At 45.2% G+C, this 22,361-nt stretch overlaps 1 protein-coding gene across 1 annotated transcript in view; it reads right to left on the bottom strand.

Annotated features, from left to right (window-relative positions):
• Positions 1-21,970, bottom strand: part of LOC146829658 (C-type lectin mannose-binding isoform-like) — a 56,416-nt gene extending 34,446 nt beyond the window's left edge. Inside the window, exons 1-2 of the mRNA XM_085608332.1 lie at positions 21,810-21,970; positions 5,020-5,189 (exon numbers count right to left, since the gene is read on the bottom strand). Of these exons, the coding sequence (XP_085464458.1) occupies positions 5,020-5,189; positions 21,810-21,867 (228 nt within the window). The 5' untranslated portion in view covers positions 21,868-21,970. The remainder of the gene's footprint in view (positions 1-5,019; positions 5,190-21,809) is intronic.
• Positions 21,971-22,361: the final 391 nt, after the last annotated feature.

Raw genomic sequence — 22,361 nt, 5'->3', positions numbered from 1 at the left:
AACTAATATGTATTAGATATTGTACAAGAACACAAGTAATTGGTGCAGCATCTTATACCCTGCCACTTTTCTCACTGTGTACTTTGCAATATGTACTCTGGCATGACAGAGTTACTATATATACCTTTGCAATATGTACTCTGGCATGACAGTATTATTATATATATATTTGCAATATGTACTCTGGCATGAAAGTTACTATATATACCTTTGCAATATGTACTCTGGCATGACAGTGTTACGTCCCTCCTAGCGCAGCTGCAAGAATCGCGTGGGCGATATTCAGAATATGATTCCAATGTAAATTAACAGTTTGAGAATGATGATATGAGTTATTTCAAATCTTTATTCATTCCATAAAGATGTGTAAACTTCTTTTCTGCTAGCGAAGTCATCATTTGCAGTATGTCAATAAAGTTAAAGGCTAATCCCAATGCATTTCGGGCTTAACAATAGCCCTTCATCAGGGGTAATCTAAACACAGAAAATAATGAAGTATGATAAATGAGGAGTCACGTCATCTAGAGAAAAGCTCTTGTCAAGTTGTAGTGTGTATATCATGCAAAGGTGCCAAAAAACAGTAGTTCTACGAGTGTGAAAAAAGTTTTGGAGGTGTACCGTGTTGTTTAACGAAAATGTTAAAGATAACACATGCCGCATTGTTTAATGGAGGTGCTCAAAGTAACTCATAAACGTATATAAAAGAGTGAATGTTAAAAACGTGTACCACAAATCAAGAGTCATGCATAAATTGAAAACGTTGATAATTCCTTGTCAGTCGGGCAGTTTTTATATGCGATAACGTGGTGGTCGGTAGTGCAAATGTCAACGCTTACGAGCGTGTTCACAAACGCCTTGTCAATAAAGGTGGATGCTGTTAATATAAACAACATTAACTGTTAGAAGAAGTGCGGTCGTGCCTAATTGAACGCAAACGTGTGCTTTTAGTCAAGTAGTGAATCAAGTCCCGTGATCGGGCGTCCGCTTACCGGTTTCGTACCGTAGTTTGGAACAAAATAATTCTTGCGTCTCTCGTATCCCGTGGAGGGTGTTGTTAGCGCGAAGGTTGTTACGTGACTGTGAGCGTGGTGGTTCATAAAAGGTGCAAGACATTGTAAACGGACTGTAGTTGTAGCTAATCAAAGACAGAGGACTATTACGTGTAAAACATGGCGACCATGTGATATGAAAATAAAGTAATGCAAAGAAAGGTGGAAGAATACAATGAGAAAAAGGAAATTTGAGAAATGAAAAAATCAATGGTAAGTGCAATTATATATTCACCCACTCCAAGTGGCATGCTTCATCATAGACGTTGGTCCTTGCTAGCAAACAAGTTACTTGGCTGGTTCATTCAGAGCTCTTAGATGTATTTTCTTCCAGCGTGGGATGAGTGTATCCTGTCTTGGTCCCATAGTTACTAAAATTGTATATGGCGATACTACCTCTTACATTTTATTAATGTTGTAGATCAATTATAAAAATGATGTGATGGAAATGCAGTAAATTGTGAAACCTCCTTCATCACTCCTCGACTGGTTGACATGTTTCTGCCCCAACTACCTTGCCCTTCAGTCAATACGAATTCACCAAGACCTAAGGGACACGTGTGAATGTGCCTTTCACTATGTCTTAAATAGTTAATCATGTAAAAAGATGATAGCAAACGGGATAAACCTGTCTTCCAGGATACAGCAGGTACCATCTTAGGATCTGCTCCTAATCATTTCAATTGTAGTTAGCCCATTTCAGAAGCATTCTGTGATAATTATCTGCCCCCGGCCACGTTAGACTGATATATTGAACTGAATTATTTTGGAACTTCACAATAGAAAGTGTCAAGCTGAGAGATGGTACAAAAAGGTGAATCCCCCTGTGTCTGGAAGTTAATATATTTGATGAAGAGTCGGGGAACTCTGCCTTTCAGGTAAAACAGCACAGAATAAAGAAAACACTGAAGCTTGCTGGGGCAATCAGGAATCTTTTGTAATGCAGCAGAGCTTCCAGATGGCCTTCTGTACCACTGCATCCTTCTGATCAGCCAATTATGTAGGGAGTCCTACCGCTTACTTATCAACAATATGACTATATGACACTGGAAGGGGTGCTTATCACTGAACAGCTAATGCTTGGTGGGACTTTAGTTCCTCAAGATCCAGTGGTGGATGTCACCCTTCAATGTATTTTAGCAACAGGGTTCATGTCACACCAGTTGGAAGGCAAGAAGAGAAATGTCACACTTAATGACCCACTTCTAAATCCAGGCCTGCAGGAAAAGAAAGGGACTCTATTCTGGGTTTTCACATTAAACGTAGTAATGTACTCTGCGAGTTTAGAGAAGAAACTTCAGGGGTACTTAAACTGCCTCCAGCACAAACAACAAAATATCAAGTATTTGGCAGTAAATCCAAAATCTGGTTGCTATCACACCAATGGCCATCTTCAAGAAATGCTCAGATCTTAGAACCAGGAGGCGTGGATCCATACCAGACATTTCGAGTAATCACGCTCTGCGTACATTCATTGAATGATTTGATCCTTCTAAATATAAGTTGATTGCTCCTGCTCTGAAACAACTTCACAGAGGAGAGATGCTCAAGGGAAAGGTCCACAGCCCTTAGCCAAGAGGCGATGGTGGATGACAAGAATACTGTCCTCTGAGTTAGTGCAGACACTTGCGAAAGCAGAGGAATGGAAGGTAGCGCTGCAGTCCGAAGAGCTGCTCAGTTCTTCTCTGCTGTGGTCATTTTGTATCTTCTTTGCAGGTAGAGTCCCCCCTCCCCATCTTTTTGTTTGTCTTCTTTGCTGGCGGAAGCCCTTCACCCATCCATTTGTCTCACTTCTCTGAAGTGGAGAACTTCCCCTCCATCATTTTGTCTCCCTTCTGTGCAGGCGGAGGCCCCAATCCTCTCATCCTTTTCCTCCCTTCTCTGCAGGCGAAGGCCCCACTCCCGAATAGTTTTTCCTTTCTCCAGAGGTGGAGGCATCTCCCAACCATTTTGTCTCCCTCCTCTGCATGGAAAGACCCTTTCCATCCTTTCTATTGTGTGCTGGCTCTCATAAGGTCTCCGAATTGTTTACTCTGGTCGCAGAGCTTTATAATGTAATCCTTTGATGGATACACATTTTATATTGTGCTGTGTTCACCACTCGGTGGCTTATTGAGATACTTGTGGAGGTTGGAGTGCAGACACTTATACGTTGGTTTCTGCAACTCTTTATAGTCCTAGTTCAAAATGAGGTTTAGATGAAAGTACCGCTTGCTAACCAAGAAGGCTTTTCCCCATTGTATTTTAATCAATCTGTGGAATGCTGAGAGGGTTCTAGGAGCAGGATTGAAGGGGTCTGGAAGAGATATATGGTTGAAATGTATCTCAAACTAATGGATGCTGTTACAAATATCTGAATTTAGGTGTAATTACATTTATTTGGAATAGAAAGAACCTTGAATTTGTTGAGTTAATATGTTGATAGCCAAGGTCATATTGTGGAATATGGTCATATTGTCAAAACATAGTTGACCATTATATGTCAGAATTGTGCACGTATTGCAGTTTATTGATCTTTCCCAGCTGTATCTCATGTTTCACCAGTACAACCTAATCCCCTCCCAAACAACAATCCTAAGAAAAAATATCTATGTATCAATGTATAAGCGGATAGGTTGCTGTGTATCAAAGAAGACCTTTACCTTTATGTGGGAGCTTGGAAACGATACAAGTTGATCTATATCCATGGCAGATTTACACATTTCAATGGTCTAGCAGGATTACAATTCACCTTTTACAGTTTAACGAGATTTCACACATATTTACAGTTTCATACACAAGGAGATTAAGGGTTTTATTCAAATATTGGGCAGATGGGTTTCTCCGTCACAACGGTACCAAATTATCCTGCCCGCCGAAATGTAAATCCCATTCTATCCTATGGGATTTCTACTTCAGCAGACGGGATATTCGTCACCATTTTGACTGAGTAACCCGTCCGCCGAGATCCAAATCAGGCCCTACGTCATTTGCACAGTATGTCAAAACGATGATAGGGCCAGGATTAGAGCCCAGGTCCACAGATTGCGTGCCCTATCTACAGATATACGATTCTAAATCATTATTCAAGATGTGCCTCTCCCTCTCCCCTGAATTCATTAGAAACTGAAGGGCTTATGTATGAGTCCCTTGAGGCACTTTTACGGCACTGGTCCATCACTTTGTTGACACACTGGCAGCGTAAATATTGTGCTACGTTGTGCCATATCTACAAAGTGACCCATCTAGGCAGATGTGTGACTTTGTAAACCCCTTTGCTACATTATACCTGCATCAGGTATAATGTATGTAAAAAAGCCTCGTAGAAGTGGCGCAGTGAAATCTATCAGATTTCACTACCCCACTTCCAGGACGCCACTGCGTCAAAGCCTTAAGCCTGCCTCACAGCAGGCGTAAGGGTGACCCAGTGCAATAGGTATAGGCCTCCCCCATGCATTGCTGGAGTTGCGTCATGCTTATGACACAACTCCAGCAATGCGTGGGTTTTGCGCCAGCAGATACGTCAGGATTCCTGATGTATCTGTCAATCCTTGCGACATGGAGCACCATACAGTAAATATTGCACATCCATGGTGTCGCAAGGAGCGTACACTGAAAAGTGTTGCATCGCTGTTTTCATGCAGTGATACAACACTCTTCATAAAGGAAGTTCCTTCAAGAGACCTGGCATTTCTAAAGTCTACCTGCCGGCAGGTGCAGCATAATTAACAGTCTTCCAGGGTTAGCACATTATTCATCCCCTTGACCAGTGGCACCCTGCTGTGGGATACGTGGACTGTTACAACCTTCCATCAGCCCTATCCCAGATCACTCATCTTCAGGACAGGTATCAAGATCCCAGCTTCCTCCCAGCTTCCTTCACAGAATGTTTTAACCTGTGTAGCTTAGCTGAGCCCCACCTGATTGTGTTTCCATTCCACAAATACGTGCTCATTAAACATAAGTTAAAATAAGATAGAGCTAGACACACCTCGGCTTCGGCGAATGTAAGGTGCAGAGGGATGAATTTGTAACAGGTTGTTCCGAACTGGATCCATTCATCAATTCCACTCGCTGGGCACTTGGAGGCATCAGAAATGTTCAGCTTCGTTAAGGAATCAGATCCAGAGAGGTCCATCAGGTCATCTTCAGTCATCATTTCTGCAATTAGAGGAGCCAAAAACATTCTAATCAAATGAGTGGTTGACAACAAAGCTACATGTCCAATCCCAACCCGCTGCCTGCGGTGACATGTCCTCGTCCGCTGTACACAGCAGAATGTAATGTCATAGGGCCCAGGGCCCTCATGCATACAACAAGACCACAGGGACACAAGCAGATACCATGCACATGTACAGTGACACCTGTGCTGGAAGTGTGTGGGGTGAGTATAAGCCAGCCCGCACAGAGTGTTTGGTGCTGGCAACAACTTGAACAGTGGACACCAGTGCAATGGAAACAGAAAACACCTGCATAACAGAGTGAACTGCTGAGCAACATGGGTGGAGCCGGAGCCAGTACAGAGGTCACCCAATATTCAGACAGGAGGTTCCGTGAGTTGCAGTGCACTGAGGTAGGGGCACCAGGGCTGAGCATGCACATGTGCAAAATTGTCTCGGATCGAATCCCTCTGGATATCCCTGACGCAGCTGCCGTAGGTTGTGTCACACCTGCCACATCGCACCCAACAGCGTTAAAGGTCCTCCAGCCTGCCTGAGGTGACAGTTGCGTCTGCAGTCCACAGCACAATAACCAATCATAGATCCGGGTGTGTAGCTTGACTACCACCTCCAGTCGGCATTCAAGCATTCTGATTTGTTGCCTTCTGCCCTCCCATTGTCTGTGCCATGTCCCGTCCGCACACTTTTCGTGACGTATGGTGGCGCAGGGGGCTCCTCCATATTTACAAGAAGGGGAAAAGCCACCCTGTATGCCTTTTCCTCTCCTCGTAAATACAGCCCCTTCACATGCAGCACTTTGCGTTGAAGGGCATTCCATGGGTGTTGCTGTGGGTGTTCCCACGCAACACCCAGGGTGGCGTAGCGAGGTGCAAAAAGGAGAAATGTTTTCATTTCTCCTCGTTTTTTCCTCCTTCAATGCGTGCTCCATTCTACAGCACGCATTGAAAGAGAAAAAGCCTGTAGTGATCGTTTTTGTGCAGGAAAGTGCCCCTTCCTGCACAAAAACAATCTCCCCATGACGCAGGCATCCTTGCACCATGGTGCAAAGGTGCCTGCGCCAGCACATGGCTGCAATTTGTGCTCCATATTTACAAGGAAAGGAAAAGCCACCCTGTGTGACTTTTCCCCTCTTCGTAAATACAGCCCCTTCCCACGCAGCACTTTGCGTTGAAGGGACATTCCCTGGGTGTTGCTGTGGGTGTTCTCACGCAAAACCTATGGAACAAGACACATCTCCAGATTTAGGCGAAATCTTAAATCTGGAGACGCGCCTGAATGCTACGCCACCCTAGAGGTGGCGTAGCGAGGCGCAACGAGGAGAAATGTTTTCATTTCTCCTCGTTTTTTCCTATTTCAATGCGTGCTGCATTCTACAGCACGCATTAAAAGAGGAAAATGCCTGTTCTGGTTGTTTTTGTGCAGGAAGGTGCCCCTTCCTGCAAAAAAACAATCTCACCACGAAACAGACATCCTTGCATCATGATGCAAGGGTGCCGGCGCCAGCGCATGGCTGCAGTTTGTGCGCCAGCACAGGGGGAAGCACAGAGATGCGACATATTCTTGTAAATATGTCGCATCCCTGTGCTTCGGAAGTGCCGCAGCGTGGCACAGCCAAAGGGCTTGCGGTGCCACGCTGTGGCACTTCCTTGTAGATCTGCCCCTCAATAAAGAAATAAATATTGCTCAAGTATGTCCATTTGTATTGGAGGATCTTACTACAAAGAGAAGCAACTTTTGTTGTAGAGACCCCGGACAGCCCAGAACGTCGAGCACTGACTTTGAATTTTGGGTAAAACACATGAGGGCAGATTTACAAGCCCCCTGCTCCACCAGCACGTCACTGTTCGTGATGTATGGTGGCGCAGGGGGCTCCTCCATATTTACAAGGAGAGGAAAAGCCACCCTGTGTGACTTGTCCCCTCTTCGTAAATACGGCCCCTTCACACGCAGCACTTTGAGTTGATGGGGCGTTCCATGGGTGTTGCTGTGGGTGTTGCCACGCAACACCCATGGAACAAGACACATCTCCAGATTTAGGAGAAATCGTAAATCTGGAGATGCGCCCGAATGCTACGCCACCCTAGAAGTGGCGTAGCGAGGCGCAATGAGGAGAAATGTTTTAATTTCTCTTCGTTTTTTCCTCTTTCAATGCGTGTTGCATTCTCCAGCACGCATTGAAAGAGGAAAATGCCTGTAGTGGTTGTTTTTGTGCAGGAAGGTGCCCCTTCCTGCACAAAAACAATCTCCCCACGACACAGATATCCTTGCACCATGGTGCAAGGGTTCCTGCGCCAGCGCATGGCTGCAGTTTGTTTGCCAGCACAGGGGGAAGCACAGAGATGCAACATATTCTTGTAAATATGTCGCATCCATGTGCTTCGGAAGTGCCGCAGCGTGGCACAGCCAAAGGACTTGCCGTACCACGCTTGTGGCACTTCCTTGTAGATCTGCCCCTCAATAAAGAAATAAATATTGCTCAAGTATGTCCATTTGTATTGGAGGATCTTACTACAAAGAGAGGCAACTTTTGTTGTAGAGACCCCGGACAGCCCAGAACGTCGTTCACTGACTTTGAATTTTGGGTAAAACACATGAGGGCAGATTTACAAGCCCCCTGCGCCACCAGTACGTCACTGTTCGTGACGTATGGTGGCGCAGGGGGCTCCTCCATATTTGCAAGGAGAGGAAAAGCCACCCTGTGTGACTTTTCCCCTCTTCGTAAATACAACCCCTTCACAAGCAGCACTTTGAGAAAACCAGTGGCTCCTCGTGACCATACCTGCTGCAGGGGGCTTTGTTGCTGTCCCGTCCTTCCGCTGCTGTCGCCGCCATTTGTGGGTCCCATACGCTGTTAGTCTCCCCTGCTGCCGCAACTCCATCGTGCGGCCGTGAGCAGGGGGAGACTACAGCTCCCAGATCTCCCAGCGGCTGTTGACGCGATCCACGCGCCCGGAGGCGCTGAAAAGAACGCGGCGCCCCCGGCGGAGCGGGAAACCAGTGGCTCCTTGTGACCATACCTGCTGCAGGGGGCTTTGTTGCTGCCCCGTCCTTCCGCTGCTGTCGCCGCCATTTGTGGGTCCCATACGCTGTTAGTCTCCCCTGCTGCCGCAACTCCATCGCGCGGCCGCGAGCAGGGGGAGACTACAGCTCCCAGATCTCCCAGCGGCTGTTGACGCGATCCACGCGCCCGGAGTCGCTGAAAAGAACGCGGTGCCCCCGGCGGAGCGGGAAACCAGTGGCTCCTTGTGACCATACCTGCTGCAGGGGGCTTTGTTGCTGCCCCGTCCTTCCGCTGCTGTCGCCGCCATTTGTGGGTCCCATACGCTGTTAGTCTCCCCTGCTGCCGCAACTCCATCGCGCGGCCGCGAGCAGGGGGAGACTACAGCTCCCAGATCTCCCAGCGGCTGTTGACGCGATCCACGCGCCCGGAGGCGCTGAAAAGAACGCTGCGCCCCCCGCGTTGCGGGACGCGCGCGGGCTAAGCCCGGGCAAAGGGCGGGCCCTCTGTGGCCCTCAGAGGACCGAATGAGGCTGGGCTGGGCCATTCCCGTTGGTTGCTGCCTCCTGGAGCCAGTAAGTGTGTCGTGTTTGCATTATTGACTTTGGATATAGAGTGAAGCACCTATAAGTATATTTGAACTATATTCACAGCCCGTACATCTCGATATAGCCGGTACAACCACCTGTCCTACCATGTCCAAACAAAAATCAATTATGGACAATTATCTTGTTAAAGTTGTGAGTAAAATTAATAGTGACCGGAGGAAATCCTTGGGCCGAGAAAGCCTATCTGACCTACCCCTGGGAGCTCCCGAAAAGGATAATTTTGACATTGCTGAGGCTGTGGTTACTGGCTGTATTTCTGATGCCCCACCCATAGTAATCGCAGATGTCTGCGTCCCGACAGGTCTCATTAGTAGTCCCGGAGGTTATAACAGAGCAATGCCTGCCGGTCCTGCGTTCAGTGAGGGTGTGCAGAAAAGCGTCTACCAAACGGGGAGGAAATACCAACCGGAAAAAAGTGGAACCTACACCAAAGAACACCGTCTGCGATAAGGGTACATTGACTAAGGACAATACCGTGACTATCAATCCTGAACAATTTAATTTGTTAGTTGGTATCCTAGAGAGTAAACTTGAGTCGATCGTCAAACCATTATTCACCAAAATTGATCAACTAACAGCCGAAGTATCCAGATTAGGGAGTGCTCTAGGTAGGTATTCGACAAAGATGGTTCATCCTGGGCCCCCAGGGAGGGATGGCCCAGGAGGTGATTTAGCCACTAAAATAATTAATGATAGTACCAGCACTGCGATATTAGCCACATTAGGTCCCCAAGCAGACAGTCGGGTGATGCAGGTCCGAGCAGTACCAGCACCAGTAAGTCTGAGTGGAGTGTCGGCTCCAAAATCAAGTACTTTTGTGCAGGTACCCGCAGCGACAGCAAGATCAGACAGAGAAGCTACACCTAACAACAACCGACCTGTAGATCTCCCACCCGAGTGTGCACCTTACATTGTTGTCCTATCTAATGTTCCCCCTCTAGATACTAACCAGTCTAGAACCTTCCCAGAGTCGCAGGATTCATTAAAAAATAAAACGATCTTTTGGCTAAATAGGCATTGTGGGTTTCCGCTTAAACTCTCTGACCAAATTTTAACAACTAGAAGGGTCAGTTGGATCGGAAATTCTAGGAAGTCCTGTAGGGGGGACTGTGTTATTGTCAATTTCCAACACCCCCAGCATGTTGTGACGGTCCTGTTAAGTGCAGCTTCCTTAACACAGAATGAGACTGCTATAATTGCACGACCCCTTGGTTATTTTTATAACCATCTTAATAAGACGTCCTATGATATAAAAAGAGATAGAGCCTTCCCTCTAATCATACCAATAATAGAGACAGACCATTTCCCCCCAACATTAGACCAGTTTTCGAAATACCTGTCCAGAATAGATTTCAATCTCTGAGTTCCCTAGATCAGAATGATTGACATCAGAACGTATTTGGTTCCCAGTTGTCCATTACCACGTGCGACCTATCCAGTAAACCCAATAAGATAAGGTTAGTCACTAAGGGTCTACAGGTTAGTGATAGCCTAGAAATTATTAACAGCGGGGTAACAATAGTAAATGCCCCTGAGGACAATCAGGAATTGATTACTGAAGTAGATGGAAGTCTGGATATGACTGTGAACGATTTTTATTTCGGGGGTATCTCCATCGCTAGTTGGAATATAGCCGGTTGGGCTACTAAGGGAAACAAATTAGGATGGGAGGCCTTGATCAGATCATTTGACATTCTTTGTTTCCAAGAATCTTGGTGTACTGCTACACCTAGCTTTGAAGGCTATGTATGTTACAGCGTAGATGCTTTAGAGTCTAGATATGGTAGAGCAAAGGGGGGACTGATTTGTCTCATATCAGTAGACCTTAAACTGACGGTTGTTAAACACTTGTCAGTTGGTACTCACTCCCAAATTCTTTGGGTGCGACTATTAGAAGGTACAGAGGTGCTTTTAATCAATTTCTATAACAACATTTTTAATAATTCTCGGCACAAGGTAATAGCTGAGCTAGATAGTGCCCTCATGAAGCTTGTAGCCGAAGCAAAATGCATTTTTATTTTTATTTGGCTAGGTGATTTTAATTCCACAATTTGTGGTTTGTCCTCCTCAAGGGCCTATGGGGTACAAAACATTAGTGGTGAGAATATGCCCCATTTCCCACATAATGCCTCTGGGGAGGACATTAATAATGTAATGGCAACCTACGATTTAGAGCTGGTAAGGCCTGTATTAGAGGCAAGTGCTTGTCCTATCCCTACATTTACAGGGAGGAACGCCAGCTCAAGCATTGACCATATCATGGTCTCATCCAGTTTGGTGCCCCATTGTTTGATCAAGATAAGGGATACCTCTGATTTGAGTGACCATAATTGTATCACCATGCGAATCGAGTCATGGAAATGTAGAGATCAGGTGGCGTCAAGAATCTTAGTCAATATTGAGCCGCATAGAGTAAATGGGACCAGGCTTAGATGGAAAGGGGATAAATCTGCTGTAGTAGTGCCTATAATCATATCTAAAAACTTGATAGGTATCAACGCTATTTTAACACCAGGGTGTTCACCTACGTCTGTTGTGACCAATTTTATCAACATTAGTATGATTATTAATAACATATTTACGGGGAATAAGCCGGGTATGAGAGGCAAGGGGAAGTGCTGGTTTGATCACGCTTGTACAGGCCTTCTCACCCAACTTAAACAAGCTTTAGCACTTACCCCGAGGGATAAGAATAAAGTCACACTCCTGCGTTCTGAATATAAAATGGCACTTACTAGAAGGAAGAAGGAACTACAGCAGGAAGCCTGGGATAACTTAACACAGGCAGCAGAAACCCTGGATAGCTGCTTATTCTGGTCTATTGTTAATTCCCCTTTCCTACAAGATGATATAATCCCCCAACTTTCCTCTAATGTGGGGAGCGAGGCCTGGGTGTCCCATTTTACATCTATTTTCCAAGATGGTATTTCGATTGAAAACGAGCAAAGGCTATGGCCCATGGTCCCACTAGATATCTCCCTGCGTGAGGTGGAATGCAGTATCATAGCTAGCAAGGGAGGGAAGGCCCAGGGTCCTGACGGAGTCCCTATTGACGTCTACAAAGCCCAACCACTAATTTGGGGACTGATACTTACTTTGGTCCTCAATGCAGCAGTAACCACTCTGATTCCACCAACATGGGGCGATTCAATTATCGTCCCCATCTACAAACAAGCATTGGCATAGCCAATAGGTCTCGCTTTTGGGACCTTATAAGTATTTAGTTATGCAGCACAATATCCTTTGTGCAACAACATCAACTGTTGCATGGCTAAGCACTTATAAGGTCCCAAAGGCGAGACCTATTGGCTATGCCAATGCTTGTTCTCTTTCTAGAGGAGAACAGTGTTTTCTCCAACACTCACAGAGTGAACATACCTGATACATTCCAAGCCAGGGGATAGTGTCCCGACTGGCTCAGAAAAGGGACCCATCCAATCTAATGGTCCTGATGAAAGCCATCGACCTGTATGGGCGCAGGTAGGCTGATACATGTTGACCTTATAAGTATGTTGATGTGAGACACCTTATATTTCCCTAGACATGTCCTCTCTTTTTAAACCTTATCCCTGCCTATGTTTTAAGAAATTCCTGTTGCATTGCGACAGGAGGTAATTTTAGATCACTACCTACTTGTTACGGATACCCTACTGTCGTTTTGCTTTGAGAAATGCCCTCCTGGTAGAGGGAAGACCCAATGATGATGCTACCAGTTACTAGTATGTCAGTGGGGAACAAGCTATTGCCCGAAAGTAGCTGTTCAGGGAACCAAAATGTATTTTTCAAAAAGACTCCTGTGCAAACTACCTGGTCCCACCCTTTTTGATACTTGACAAAAAAGATTAGCAATGTCTTGGAGAACAGCCGGTGCAACTAGGATTGCCTGTTAGAAGGGCAAACTACTTGAGTGGGCAGAAGCAGAAAGCACAGAATGGAAGGAGGAGCGAGTTACATAACAGGATACAATTATATACTCTAGAAACTTACGGGAGACAATGACAACTGACCGTTCTGAGTACTAGGGAAGGCCCTAAATTAGACATAACACAAAAAAAAAAACACAACAGGACAACACTTCACGGACAAGACACACTTCACAGACAGCCAACATAAAAAAAGATGCACAGGGCTTCACCGAACTTGAACGAGATGTACTCACAAGTAATAGTGCCATTCTGGAGATTGGAGCCAAAACAGGAAATCGTGAGAAATCAAAAGATGGAAACCCCAGAAAAGTTGGGCCATTGGTGGGGGCAGCAATATATAAGAATAGCATTCATCAAATGTCTCAATGACTGCAAGTTGACATCAAGTTCTTCATTAAAGTTACAAGGAAAAAGCAAAACGTTTATGATTACTGTATGCTTGTTTTCACATAAACATTTCTAGGCATTGGTACTGGTGCAATTTTTAGGGTGATTCATCCGTTGGGGAATTCTTAGGGGAGTATGGAAATGTCAAACAGGTCTTTGTGTCCCCCTTTCACAGCAAAGTAAGTTTATCTATCATGTTAATAATTTTTTTTTGGGGGGGGGGGGGTAATACAGCGCTACACCCTACCTAATGTAGCCTCAGAGCACTACTAACAGATGACATCAGTATAAATCAGCAATTATAATGAATAGACGATAGTGAAGTTGTAAAATTCTTGAGAATCGGAAGCGCGACGAGTGTAGTTGCTGGTTTTTAGGCATCCAAACAATCCAAGCCTTAGTAAACACAAGTGGCCACCTGCATGGAAGTGAACAATGGGTTTAAAAAAAAACTGGGTTTTTATGAGTTTTAGTAAGTAATTTTCCAGTCAAAGATGCACTGGGAGTGAGCTTCCATGGGATGATCCTGGTGTTTATGTGTAAGGTCCTGCGACCAAACTTCTTGAGGTGGTATGACTGAATTGAGAGCAAGCTGTGGTTCCTAGATCGAAAGATTCTAGCTAGATGATCTGGAAGAAACAGCTTCCACAAGTACTTAAGGGACCTGCCCTGTAGAACCTTATGGTCTCTCAAAGGGGCGTGGCTTAAAAACATGTAAGCTAAAAACATGCTTAGCATAGTGTGCCTGCCGCCGGACGGGTATTTTGCTGCTTCTGTCATTGCATCCTGAATATTTAACACGACAAGCGGCTCATTAAGTAGGATGAAAAAACTGGGGAGTCTCTCAAAGGGGCGTGGCAAATGTAATCAAGGCCATGGCTTAAAACATGTAAGCTAAAAATCTGTGCATAGCATAGTGTGCTGCCCAACTTGTATTTGGCTGTTTCTGTTATTGCATCCAGATGTATGATACAACAAGTAACATCATACCTACAACATGTTAGGACTATTGGCTTTGTCAACGGTTGTTGGCTGCGTAAGATAAATAAGCAGCAACTATGGCTTGTATATAATATTGAAAAAGCTTCCACTTAAAGCCCTGGTGACACCAGGACAATGTTGCTGCTCCTGAGTTTCAAAAAGAGAAGGGAAAACCATAGAAAAAATTTTACTCTTTAAAGGATTTCCCTTCTCCTACCAGGCTCACCTGGCATGACCTAATGCCGTAACTTGTCCGCTAGTGAGAAGTGAGCAGACGCGCACATCCATGTGCCTGCTGTCACTGCAGTCCGGGAAAAAACGGACCGCCTGTGCCAGGGCACGAAACAGAGCCCAATAGAGCCCCGTTTCGATGCCCCTTTTAAAAAACTGCAGGTGCTCAGCACCGGTGAGACCCGTCCCACTTAAAGCCCTGACAAGAGGTAACATTACACCAACATCAAGCCAGGACTATTGGCTTTGCCAATGTATGTTAACTGCATAAGATAAATAAGCAACACCTATGGCTCCCCTGCATCGAATATTAAAAATGCTTCAGTTCTGAAATGATGAGGCTGTTAAAGAACTATAGCGAGTCTGTTTGAAGTTACATCAAAGGCAAGGAAGGGTTGAACCGCTGCCGAGTAAAGATTTCACCCTGAATGGTAAGGGAAAATATAGAGAGCTCGAGCGTCTCAACAGCTGGCAGGACCCGGCCCACTTAAAGTTCCGAGCCAGAGTATGTTTACTTTACTGCTGTTCGAACAATGTACCTTTTGTCAGATAGATGTGAAGACAATTATGAGCAATTATGTGAATGGCTACTGAGATCTAGGTGAACCTGAGTGACGATTCCCTCCATCTAAGACCTTGTGGAGGGAGGGCTGCTACTGAGTAAGAGAAGTCTGATGTGGTGTTACAGTTGTAGATGCGAGCAGAAGTGCAGAACATTGGTGTAGCTTACTTCTACATAGGCTAGAATTAGTTCCGGGATTATTTAAATAGGTGTTTGTCCGGGAAACAATTATTTTAGGATACGACGTCTTGGGACCACGGCAAAATGTCTGGTTAATGCTGAGGTGGAGCAGAGAAGCCCGGGCTAATGTTTGCCCGTTGCCTGGGTCACGCACCTCACAAGCAGCTCAGCGCCGGGCCTAAGAATGTGTCGAGCAGATTCCTCCTCCAGAAATGAAAGAAGACAAGCAAGAGCGCATGTGCTAGCTGCCGTGCACCCAATTAAAAAAATATTTTTAAAAATAGGTTCACGGGTATTGGGGATCGGATGTTCAAAAGAGGAGCAAGTGGGGGAATCAAACAAACAAAGCTGGATTTGGGGGAAGCAGGGAAAAGCAGCACACGAGAGAGCAGCAACACAGAGTGCTGAGGGAGATAGACATGAGGAAAGAGCAGCATGGTACGAGGGGAGAGGCACACGAGGGAAAAAACTACATGCGAAAGTGATCGCGGTAAACATCAAAGCGGCCGCGAAAGTGAAAGTAATCACTTCAAGCGCGGCGCGCGCGCCCGCGCACATGCACTGTAGCTCTAGGCTGGCCTGGTAGCACTTTTTGGAGCCCTCTCAATAAGTCTCGCCAGACCAGCGCATGCGCTGGGTCAGGCGAGACCTAAAAAGGGGACAAAGCATCAGCTTGTAACTATCGGCCAATTAGTCTGTTGGACTCATCGGTAAAAATTATGAGCCGGGTGCTGTTGTCTAGATTGGAATCTTGGGCTGAGGAGAATGGGATTCTTGCAACCTCCCAATACGGTTTTCGAAAGGGCCGCGGGACCATGGACCAATGCTTGAATTTAGAATTACTAATCGGTAAATTTACTAAGGCCACCCATGGTAATTTGTACCTGTGCTTTGCCGATTTAAGCAGCGCCTTTGACCTAGTTAATCATTCACTTCTATGGTCAGTTTTGCTAGAATTAGGCGCCCCCAAGGAAATTATCTTCTTCCTTGCTAGATTATACAATAAGATGCAAGCGTGTGTACGATTTGGGGCTAATGGGGAGTGTACCCCGAATTTTAATGTGAAACGTGGAATCAGACAGGGCTGTGTCCTCGCCCCGTAGTTGTTTATTTTATTTATTAACGGGGTGGAAACCGTCCTGAAAACAGTTAAGGCCGACGCACCCCAGGTTGCCGGGATCAGTGTACCAGTCCTGCTTTATGCGGATGATGCTGTGCTCCTATCTCGGACACCCATTGGTCTGCAGCGTCTGATGGATCGTTTTTCTAAATTTATTGGGGAGAGGAAGCTGCTGATTAATAAAAGTAAAACACACGTCATGATCTGTGGGGCCAAGACTGGTAAAAATCATGCCTTTTTCATAGAAGGAGTGAAAGTACAGCAAGTTAAAAAATTTTGATATTTGGGTGTCACTTTCACGAGCGATGGTAGCTGGGCCCAGGACCTAATAAATGTTAGGACTAAAATGATTAAAAGTTCCTATGGCATTTTCAAATTTGCCACAAAGATAGGGGATAGACGAATAAGAGACATGATGGAGATATACAAGGCACAAAGTGTTTCCATTGCCCTTTATGGGGCTGGGCTATGGGGCTATTCTAATGTTGGTTGTCTGCAGAGAGAAGAAAATATCTTCCTTAAAAAATTAATATGTCTACCTGCTTCTGCCCCAACAGAGTTGATCCACAAAGAGGTTGGGGTCGCCTATTTGAGCGACCTTGTCTTACTCAGGCCTTTGTCGCTTTATAAAGCAATTTGGCACAAAGAAGAGACAGAGTTTAACCAACTTATTATTAAGGATTGCCTTAAACTAGATAACTGCATGAAAATCCCATGGCTCAAATTTGTTGTTGAGAATTACCAGGCTATTTTTGGGTTGAACTTGGTATTAGATCCTAGTTCTCTCCGAGATCTTGTTAAACAAGATTTGAAAAATACCTTTATGTTATCTAGAACACATAAACGTTTAGTAGGGTCTGGTTCTCTCATTACTGTTCAAACTTATAACAAATATATTGTTAATGAGGGATTTCAGCAGTATTTGAATATGGTAACTCGCCCAGCCCACAGATTTGTCTTAACGAGATTAAGGCTAGGAATGGCACATGTCTTGGTGGCTTTCCCGCAACAAAAAAGGTATCCTGTTGGCCCTTGCCCGTGCGATGGACACTCAAAACAAAGCAGTATGCACTTTATGCTTATTTGCACTCTCTTGGATGTAAGGATTACATTTTTAAAACCATTGTTTTTAAAATATGGCATTTTTAATACGGATGATGCAATGAGGTTGCTTTTTAACATGAACTCCCCAGATATATGTTTTTACACAGCTAGTTTTATCTGTAAATCTATTTATTATAGGAAAAGTATGATTTTTTAAATTCTCGTTTGTATTTCTGTATTTTGTGTTTTGCTGTGTGCTTTTATGGTCATTACATGATATGAACCGAATAAAGCTTCATGAACTGAACTGAGTTGAAGGGGCGTTCCATGGGTGTTGCTGTGGGTGTTGTCACGCAAAACTCATTGAACAAGACACATCTCCATATTTAGGAGAAATCGTAAATCTGGAGATGCGCCTGAATGCTACGCCTCCCTAGAAGTGGCGTAGCGAGGCGCAATGAGGAGAAATGTTTTCATTTCTCCTCGTTTTTTCCTCTTTCAATGCGTGCTGCATTCTACAGCACGCATTGAAAGAGGAAAATGCCTGTAGTGGTTCTTTTTGTGCAGGAAGGTGCCCCTTCCTGCACAAAACAATCTCCCCATGACACAGACATTCTTGCACCATGGTGCAAGGGTGTCTGCGCTAGCGAATGGCTGCAGTTTGTGAGCCAGCACAGTGGGAAGCACAGAGAAGCGACATATTCTTGTAAATATGTCGCATCCCTGTGCTTCGGAAGTGTCGCAGCGTGGCACAGCCAAAGGGCTTGCGGTGCCACGCTGTGGCACTTCCTTGTAGATCTGCCCCATTGTTGGTATGCATAGGTTGTCCATGTCTTCCTGTGATGTCGATCAAAATTCGAACTATACACCTACATGCAGCGGCATAGCTAGGGTGCCATGGTCCCCAGTGCAAGCAATTAAAAACCACTCTAACAGTTAATTAGGTAGTAAAACCACTGCTCAATTGGCCCCTCAGGCCTCTGGACCCTGGTGCACTGCACCTGCTGCACCACTGCTAGCTACGCCTCTGTCTGCATGTGCTTCTTTAGACCTTCTCACACAAACTTCATTTCTGGTCCGAGTGTTCAGCATGTGTTCCAGAGTAACTTTTGTTCTATTTTAATTTGTTGAGAATCATATTTACCCCCCTGGAGGAATGCGAAAAGTTGAATTATTTCTAAAATTGAATTTTCTGCTAAAAAAGTATGCAACATTTCCTTAATGAACACGTAATATTCAGTACACGGAGTGGGCTGCATGTATGCGTGACATAACTTGTCCCAGATATTCTGGCCACTGTGATCAAGATAAGACAATCAAGGACTGTCCCCAAAATCTCATTTAGAAGTTTTGGTTGAAAGTAAATTCCATGTTCTTACTAAACTGGTACTAGTTTAGGGAGAAATGTCTGAAGCTGGCCGTACCAGCTGTCCCATCCTAGTATTTATTTATTCCCCTGTATTTTGTGATGATGTTTCCTTGTCTCAATTTCAAGGAACCATTTCCATGCTACTGACCCACTCTGCCACACCCTAGGATGACATAGAGGACTGACAATACCCCCAAAATATGTTCCCCTGCTATTGTCATTCTCTGTGACGGTGGGCATTCAAGAAGGCTGGGGTAGTGATTATTGTTTTAGTGGGGATAGACTGTTTGTAACCCAGAGGCCGTATTATATGATGCAGCGCATCTTCCGTGTTAGGCCTGGGCGCATCTTTCAAAAGGTACGCTCAGTGCAAACAAGGAGAATGCACTCAGACTGAATACGCTGCCCATAGGGGAGCCACGTACTCACGCTATCCTGGCGGCAGCCCATTACAGTGAAATATGAAGCGGCTTTGAAGCAGTCGCTCTGTGTTTCACTATGCAGGCGGCAACGCGCCTGCACTTTTAAAGGTGATTAGACATTCTCTTGAAGGCAGGTGCAGTGAGTAACTTTTCCTGCCTGCAAACGGATGTCTAGGGGATCCATAGGACCCCCTTCACCTCTTCCAAAGGTCTTCCGTCAGGGGGCGCACTGAGAGTGCGCCATCTTTTAGATGGCACACTGTTAGCACACCTCCTGACATCTTCTTTAACTTTGCTCCTGCGTCTATAATAAAGCTCAGAGGCAAGAAGATTCCCCCATCTGCATGGGGCTACGCCCCCATGCGAATTAGGGAACATCCTCTGATTATAGTGATGGTGCTATATGTGCCTCAGCCTTATCTGTATTACAGAAGTGGCCGCACCTGCGTCTGCCGCCCCTTCTGTAATACCAATGTGCCCTGTTGCTTCTCCGGGGAACTTTGTATAATAAGGTCCCTGGTGTATTGAGATCTATGACAAGATGTCGGATGTATATGTAAAGGTATTGGGCCTGATTCGCAAAGGTAACTTACACTTTGGAGTAAATTTACACTTGGAGTAAGATGGCTGATCGAATATATGTGACAAAAATATTGTGCGGACAGAATATCTTGTCAAGAATATTGAGGCCCAAAATATTGAGAGAGTAAGTACAAATAGGTAAGTAGAGATTTACTATTTTTCTATTTTTAGCTCCACAGCTATGTACATTGAATATATATATATATATATATATACACACACACATATATTGCCAAAGTACGTAGATGTGGAGTTCAGTAAAGTGAAACCTAACTTTCCCATAAAACTTACATACACAATATTTTTGTTCTCGATATTCTTGACACAATATTTTGTCCGCACAGTATTTTTTCCTTGATTCTTTGTCCAAACACCTTGGTGTAAGTGTAATATTTTTGACATCCACCCCCAGAGTAATGCAATTGCCTTACTCTTGTGTGGATGAGTAACCACCCTCCCACAACCTCTCTAAGATCATCCCTAAACCCCTCTTATTCCTCCCTAATCCCAACCCCCTTTTGAAGTAAGTCTGTCCCTATTCCCACCCAGACCCTCCAGTCCCACCCACATTTACTACTACAATGTATACTTATCATGCAGAGGCTCTGCAGTCGAGGTGGAGAACTCTGAACTTAGTTTGAGAATCGCAACTTGCAGTACATTTTGAAGTACTCCAAAACATACTATGAAGTGCAGTTTGTGGATCAGGTCCAAAGTCCCTTCTATAGAGGCTCCGTTCCCACCTGGTCCTGGATGGGAATGGAAGGAATGGCTAAATAAATCTCAGCCACTGGGGACCGCTCGGGCAGCTTCCCATGCCATTGTTTTTTGCCAACTACGCCACTCCAGAGAGAGGGACCTGTCACAAATCAGTCTTGACCATGATCCAATAGGAATTTGGGCAGGACTGTTCCTATTGGAGCAGATCCAGGACTGATTTGATCATGTTGGTCCTCGTCTAGAGTGGCAGTGTGCATGAAAAACATAGGTCTGGAAACAGGTCCAAAGCGACTGCCAATGGCTAAGATTAATTCAAGCATGCCTTACTTCACTTTGCTTCTGTTGTAAACAAGATTGAATGTAGGTAGAAGGTAATTTATGATCCTCTGCCCAATGACTGTCCCGTTCTTACCATTCTTGGAAAGTTAGGATGAAACTTTTTTTTTCCTCTTATCTGGCTTGGCTGTGGGACACACAAAGTGATCCAGTCCAAGTAAATCTCTCACTCTCAACTGTGGGAGATAGGCTGATAAATTCAGCCAGCCTGCTTGGTTGCCGAGATCTGAGCCTGAAGTTCTTCCCTTTGCCCTGGTGATATCTGCTGCCTGGCAATGCTGGCAGAGAGTAGTCCCAGACCTACCTGAAAGAGACTGGAGGGGCTCCATGGAGAGCATTAAAGACCTCCAGAGCCCCCTAATTAGAGATACTGGAAACCTGTAGCAAGCTTGACAAGCTTGTTCCCATGCAGCACCCACAAACATTTTCCTGAATGTTGGAATCCCACTTTAAGCAACTCAAGTACCCTATCCTTTGAGTGGGATAGTGCAAAGACTGGCTGTCTACCAGTCTAGTTACTGGAGGAGAGACCCTGGCACAAATGCAGGACCCATCTTTATTTTTCTGGGCTTTGCCGCAGTGCAGCCAGACCCAATCCCCATAAGGTGCTTGAGTCCCATGGCATTGTGACCACAGCACCCTTGTCTGAGCATACCTATTAACCCCTGTCCCAGTACCTGCACCACAGTATTACATTAGACTCTTCTGTGTTTGCATTGCATGTCCTATGGAGCCCCATCTGGAAAGGCACAGTACCCCCCATTGACTCACACTGTGCCACAGCTTATTCCCTGAAGACCCCCTCTGTGCAGACATGGCTCGCTCAGTAAATGCGCTCCGTTCTGGAATGGCTCTCCCCAGTGCTCTTGGTGTACGCTAACATTGTACTCAATATGCATCCCCTATGTGCATCTTCCTTATTGACACACTCTTTGCCTTTTGACTGTTTTATTAGAGTGTCTCTGTACAAGCAAGGCTCCACAGATACAACCCAACGCTTCTTGCATAACACTTCATACAGACTCCCTCAGTCCCTGCATGGAAGGCCTCCAAGTATCTCTCAGTCCTTACAGGGCACTACAGGATATTGTCTATGAGCTTCAGACACAACCATGTGTTGGCTCAGTCACTTACCCAGAGCTTTGCAGGTCACCAGTCCCAGCAGGGAGAAGACTATGAGCAGAGATTTCATCGTTGCCGAAGTTGGAGACTCCTGTCCCAAAGCCAATGTCTGCAGAAGCTCAGTCTGAACCAAGCACAGCACGGACTTCCTCCTTCTCTGCTCTGGCGCAGTCCCTTTAAAGGAGTACTTTGCAGAAGTACTTACACGTGCTGCCTATGATACTTATCAGCACCTTTATCAAAATGTCCTCACCGCCAGGCTTTATTGAATGTGGAGCAATCCCTGAAAGCACCCAAGAGTTGTCAACAGGAGGCATTTCTCAAGCCCTCGCCATGTCATCTGATGAGATCTGAGGACAGGATATGCCAGACAAATGCTCAAGTCTTCTTGTGTATTGGTGAAAGTGATCGAAAAAATATATCTCAGCTGTAACGTGTAAATCATGCAGTGCAAAAAGCTGGGTACGTTAACTCAGAGTATTTGTTTAGCAGCAATTTTTTTTCGTAATTTGAGTTTCTCTTTTAAACTGCTATACACCCATTAAGAAGCATCCAAGGATAGAA

The sequence above is a fragment of the Triturus cristatus genome, chromosome 5_2 (assembly GCF_964204655.1).
Source record: "Triturus cristatus chromosome 5_2, aTriCri1.1, whole genome shotgun sequence".
Taxonomy (NCBI): domain Eukaryota; kingdom Metazoa; phylum Chordata; class Amphibia; order Caudata; family Salamandridae; genus Triturus; species Triturus cristatus.
This window is presented reverse-complemented; position numbering and strand designations above follow the sequence as displayed.